At 40.5% G+C, this 6287-nt stretch overlaps 1 protein-coding gene across 1 annotated transcript; it reads left to right on the top strand.

Moving 5' to 3' along the window:
• Positions 1-2346: 2346 nt before the first annotated feature.
• On the top strand, positions 2347-3280 carry LOC117509238 (ADP-ribosylation factor-like protein 14). Its single transcript, XM_034168953.1, has 2 exons — positions 2347-2781; positions 2886-3280. The coding sequence occupies exons 1-2, from the start codon at positions 2467-2469 to the stop codon at positions 3219-3221; spliced, it is 651 nt and encodes a 216-aa protein (XP_034024844.1). The 5' UTR covers positions 2347-2466; the 3' UTR covers positions 3222-3280.
• The last annotated feature ends 3007 nt before the right edge of the window (positions 3281-6287 follow it).

Below are 6287 nucleotides of genomic sequence, written 5' to 3'. Positions count from 1 at the left end.
TTCTCTGTCACTGGATTATGCTTTATTATGGATTAATTTGCCCCTCAACAAGCTTTTCTTTCTACAATCATCACCTCCAATTAAAGGTAAGCTGTACATTTTCATCTTTTTCAGATTTCGTGTTGTAAATGTGCAGACTTTTCTGATCCATTTGTAATCAGCAAAAACTATTATGATGGCAGACAAAGTAGTGAAAGAAAAGTGTCAAATCACATCCTGTTGTGTCTGATTTGACAGGTAAACGGTCGGTTTTTAATCAGGGAAATGACTCCGGTCCCACATGTGAAGGGTTTTAATCGAAATACATTGCGATCGGACGGGACATTTTATCCGATGTGAGAGAAAAATCTGTTATATATACGGTGGTTATTACATGGAAAACAATACATAAACTTTGGGACTTTTTTGTCTGGTAACTGCGAATACAATGACAGTTTAGGTGAGTTTTACTGTACATAGAACTGAACAATAAATTTACCTCAAAGCTTTGATGATGAAATTGGATTCCATCCCACACAGCTGACTTTATTTTCCCAAATTTTTCTTCTGTTCGGGTCTGAGGGGAATCTGGACATCTTGAAGCCCTTGTTGTGTCTATTTGTGCATCCAAACACACAACAACCCATCATTTTCAGCGAATAAATAAATAAAATACCTGGATTTCCATGCAGACACATTAACAGCGAATGCTATTTTGAACCCAAGATGGCACCACGAGTCAGGAGGCTATTTTTTTTTTTTTTTTAATTTTTTTTTTTTTTTTACCAACTCGTCAGGTCACCACTCTCAATTAAGGCACTAACCAGTTCACCTAACCTGAATGTCTTTGGAAGTGGAAGGAAGTCAGATCACCCAGAGGGAACCCACACAAACATGGGGAGAACATGCAAACTCCACACAGAAAGGACCAGGTCAGAACTGAACCTGTGACCTTCCCGTTGTGAGGCAACAGTTCTAACCACAGAGTCACCATGCTTGTTTTGCAGCCAGGTCTATGTTAGTCCCTCAATATTTCACTGACAAGTCAACAGACAAACGGTCTACAGTCATGGGTGTCTTGGTGGCTTTGTGCAATTGGTTTCGAGAATGTCTTGCTCTACTCTGCTGTAACATCTAATGTGCCATGGTCATTCCATTTCCAAATTACTGATTTAAATGAACTCCAAGGGATATATCAACTCTAGACCTGATCTTTGTAGTTGAACCAGAATTTGTTCATTCCTGGGTGTAATTATGCCTAACCTTCCTGAATGATGTAAAATCCATGGTCCCAGGATTTTTATACTTTTGTACAATATCATACAGTTCCTCATGGCACCTGAATCTTTTGTAGATTGCTCATAATGAGGAGCTTGAGTTGTGGATTTAAATCCACAGTTTTTCCCAGGATGCTGAAAAACTGGTTTGATAGATTTGTCCCATGTATACAGCCACAGATGTTCCAGTTAAATCCTAATAGGGCCAATTTGGCACTAAGGCTTCTAAAAATAATGACACCAATGTCTGGAATCTTCCCTACTGTTTAAAGAGGCAGCATGGTTATGTATGTAAACCTATGACCTGCTGAAAATTTGACTGAGTTAAAAACAAGAAAATCTGTCTTTCAACTATTATTTTTCAATAACTTTATATGGAAATGAAGCAAACATTCTAACTAACATAAATACTGTCCATTAACTTGAAATGTGTGGTGTTAATGAAAACTGAGTTTGAAGGATTGAGCCAAGGTGTATGTAAACCTGTGGGCCTATCTGGAAACACTTGTTCATAGTCAGCCTGTGCCACCTGCTGGGTGACAATCTGTTCTTTCCCTCACAGTAAGTCCAACAATGATCATCTTGCATATATATTTGCTGGAGATGATTAAATTCCCAAAGGTATTTTTGCACACAAATATCAGGAATTGCTTCACATCCTGACAACCAGGATGAGTAACCAAGAACTAAAATCGCTGTGTGATGTCACTGATGGGAGATATGCAGCTGGGAAGAAACACGGTCTGCCTACTGTATCAAACATGGACTTCCTGGCTGCTGGTGTGTGAGATGATCTGTGGCAGGTGTGATCTAAGTCCTCTGACTGCTGTGGTCGTTGTCGGTGTGGCAGTCCCTCAGCGCCATGGTCGATGCAGAGATGCCTGTGTGTGAGTTTGTTTTAATGTGGGATCATGCTGTGGTAACCAGAGAATGACACGTAGTTCCCCCTCCCCACATATTGCAGCGTCATTTGATAGATATAAATAGCTTTACTGAAAGTTCTGCAATAACTGAGAGAATCTTGTCAGAACATGAGGGAGGGGTCTGTCTGCCTGTGTGTACATAAAGTATTCTGAAGGCACCCGGACTCCATAACACAGAGAACAACTTCAATCTACACACAGAAGAACACAAGAACAACTCAAACCTTCTGCCGGATTATCCCATCAGCGCCCAAGTTTCAAGACACTGGAGTAATCAGCTTTTTCAAATGGGTCTGCGCAGTTCCAAGTACCAGAAACAAGCTCAAGTACTGTTGCTGGGCCTGGATGGGGCAGGAAAGACCACCCTGCTCTACAAATTAAAGCATAATGAGAGCGTGGCAACCGTGCCAACTGTTGGTTTTAATGTGGAGATGCTGGAGACGGACCGCAGCAACCTAGCCCTGACGGTGTGGGATATCGGTGGACAGAAGAAGATGAGACCCCACTGGAAGCATCACTACACTGACACAGCAGGACTGGTGTTTGCGGTGGACAGTTCAGACCTGACCAGGCTGGACGAGGCCCGCAAGGAGCTTCATCGGGTAATTCCGCGCTTCTTCATAAGCGACACAACAAAATAACACCTTCATTCAATGTATGAGCTGATAGAATGGATTTACACTTTTCTTTGTTTTTCTCTTACTAGGTCCTGAGGTGTAAAAGTCTCAGGGGAGTCCCTCTGGTGGTCTTTGCCAACAAACAGGACCTTGTAGGAGCTCTGAGTCCAGCATATCTTTGCCTAAAGTTGGACTTGAAAGTAGTGTGTGAGGGAAGGGCCTGGTTCATCCAACCCTGTTCAGCTACCACTGGTGTGGGACTAGAAGAAGGTTTTAGGAGGGTAATCTATCTAATGAAGACCCCACTGGAGCAAACTCAGGAGGACATTAAAGTGAAGATGAGGTCTAAAGGCCTCACTGTGACAGCTGTGAAACAGGTCATATGCTGCAGGAACAGAAGAGAAAGCTTTTCAGAAACAGGTTAATGGCATAAGGTTCATTTCTACCTGCACATGCAACTCACAGGCAACCCTGCAAAAAGACTGATGACTCATAAAGGCAAGTTATGATGTGCTGTGGTGATAATCCAAAATGTGACTGGAACATCTGAAAATCTCAAGATAACCATTAAGAAGAAATTTTCACAAGCAGTCTTGAGGGGCCTTACAAAGTGCTGTTTGAGACAATTCAGCATGTGCAGAAAACAGATTCAAAGACATCAAGAAGGGACACTCAGACACTGAAACACACTCATCTTACATCCAACTCATGCAACCTATTTATGACACTAAATGGTTCTATGTAGCCTTAACATGTACAAAACTGAGCTACATTATCCTTTTCCAACACACAACCCTTCCACCATTTTTAATCTATGTTGGCTCCAGACTGTCTGAGTTAAACAGCTATGAACTTGACTTTGACATTTCATGGTCACATATGATAAAAAAGGGTATATGAACAATACAAAGTGACGTGATTTAATATGGGTGTTCATGAGTGGAACTATAAACAGTTCCTCAAAATAACCATGCTGAATTAGTCTGATCTTTAAAGGGCACAATAGGTCAAAGGTCATGCGGTCAATAGAAGGTTGATTTCATATTAGTGTATTTTTCATCCTCGGGTACATCTTGAACAATTCCTAGAAATAGCCATTCTAAATATCGTCTGTGTGTGTGTGTGTGTGTGTAAATATATATATATATATATATATATATATAAACTTGTCTTCTAAGTGATTGCTCTCAGAATGAAATCACTTTGTCCTTGGGTATTCCTCAGACATTCCACCAAGTTTGATCCAAATCAGATCAAAAACCTTTGAGTTGTTTTCTTCAAACTCAGACACACAGGACTTATATATATATATACATACACAGTGAGGAAAATAAGTATTTGAACACCCTGCGGTTTTGCAAGTTCTCCCACTTAGAAATCATGGAGGGGTCTGAATTTTTCATCTTAGGTGCATGTCCACTATGAGAGACATAATCTAAAAAAAAAAAAATACAGAAATCACAATGTATGATTTTTTTAATGTATGTTACTGCTGCAAATAAGTATTTGAACACCTGTGAAAATCAATGTTAAAATTTGGTACAGTAGCCTTTGTTTGCGATTACAGAGGTCAAACGTTTCCTGTAGTTTTTCACCAGGTTTTCACACACTGCAGCAGGGATTTTGGTCCTCTCCTCCATACAGATCTTCTCTAGATCTTTCAGGTTTGGAGTTTCAGCTCCTTCCAAAGATTTTCTATTCAGTTCAGGTCTGGAGACTGACCAGGCCACTACAGGACCTTGAAATGCTTCTTATGGAGCTCATACTTAGTTGCCCTGGCTGTGTGTTTGGGGTCATTGCCATGCTGGAAGACCCAGCCATGAGCCATCTTCAGTGCTCTTACTGAGGAAAGGAGGTTGTTTGCCAAAATCTCGCAATACATGACCCCATCCATTCTCCCTTCAATACAGTCCAGTCGTCCTGTCCCCTTTGCAGAAGAGCACCCCAAGAGTATGATGTTTCCACCCCCATGCTTTACCGTTGGGATGGTTTTCTTGGGGTTGTTCTCATCCTCTAAACATGGTAAGTGGAGTTGATTCCAAAAAGCTCCATTCTGGTCTCATCTGACCACATGACCTTCTCCCATGCCTCCTCTGGATCATCCAGATGGTCACTGGTGAACTTCAAATGGGCCTGGACATGTGCTGGCTTGAGCAGGGGGACCTTGCTGCCCTGCAGGATTTTAAACCATGACAGCATCATGTGTTACTAATGTAATCTTTGTGACTGTGGTCCCAGCTCTCTTCAGGTCATTGACCAGGTCCTCCTGTGTAGTTCTGAGCTTTCTCAGAATTATCCTTACCCCACAAAGTGAGATCTTGCATGGAATCCCAGACTGAGGGAGATTGACAGTCATCTTGTGTTTCTTCCACTTTCTAATAAATAATCATAACAGTTGTTGTCTTCTACCAAGCTGCTTGCCTGTTGTCCTGTAGTCCATCCCAGCCTTGTGCAGGTCTACAGTTTTGTCCCTGGTGTTCTTAGACAGCTCTTTGGTCTTGGCTGTGGTGGACAGGTTGCAGTGTGATTGATTGAGTGTGTGAACAGGTGTCTTTTATACAGGTAACAAGTTCAAACAGGTGCAATTAATACAGGTAAAGAGTGCAGAATAAGAGGGCTTCCTAAAGAAAAATTAACAGGTCTGTGAGAGACAGAATTCTTGCTGGTTGGTAGGTGATCAAATATTTATTTTCCTCACTATATATATATATATATATATATATATATATATATATATATATATATATATATATATATAATCTGCTAAGTGTTTGCTTGTAAAGAATGGCACTACATAACTACGAGTGTATTTTTTATATCACAATTCATTGCTAAATCTTTGATTATTCTTTATGTAATAATTTGCCCTCAAGCAATTTCATGTGAAGTTGTAAAGGTTTTCTCCACCTGCAAAATAATGACTGCTGTTTCTGTCACAACATGTCAAAACTTTGCCACTTTCTTTCACTTACGTTCCGTGGACTCTGTTGGGCTTGGGACCAAAGACCAGAAGATCCTCGGTTCAAATCCCAGCCTGACTGGAAAATCACCAAGGGCCCTTGGGCAAGGCCTTTAATCCCCTATTGCTCCCGGTGTGTAGTGAGCGCCTTGTATGGCAGCACCCTGATATCACGATGAATGTGAGGCATTATTGTAAAGCGCTTTGAGCGCCTGAAAGTGCTATATAAATGCAGTCCATTTACCATTTGTACAGACTCGTCTTAACTAGTTTTATGTTATTGTTGTTTTTAGTTACTGTATTTTTATTTACGTGTTATTACATTTCTGTACAGCACTTTGTGATTTTATCTTGAAAGGTGCTATACAAATAAACTTTACTTACAGTGAGAAAAATCTTCACAATGTTAATGACATCTTGAGTGGAGCAGTTGAAAACTGGACAGTAACATCTCAGAAATTTGAGTGGTATTTTAAAACTACTGTCATAACATTGTGCACTTATAATTTTGTGAAGATTATGTGTAAGAATT

Source organism: Thalassophryne amazonica, chromosome 4 (genome assembly GCF_902500255.1).
Source record: "Thalassophryne amazonica chromosome 4, fThaAma1.1, whole genome shotgun sequence".
Taxonomy (NCBI): domain Eukaryota; kingdom Metazoa; phylum Chordata; class Actinopteri; order Batrachoidiformes; family Batrachoididae; genus Thalassophryne; species Thalassophryne amazonica.
The sequence above is the reverse complement of the archived record's forward strand: the minus strand, read 5'-3'. Positions and strand labels throughout refer to the sequence as shown.

Coding starts and splice junctions, on each gene's coding strand:
- LOC117509238 (XM_034168953.1), top strand. CDS start 2,467: ATGGGTCTGCGCAGTTCCAAGTACCAGAAACAAGCTCAAGTACTGTTG. Junction 2,782..2,885: donor CCCGCAAGGAGCTTCATCGG/GTAATTCCGCGC, acceptor TTCTCTTACTAG/GTCCTGAGGTGTAAAAGTCT.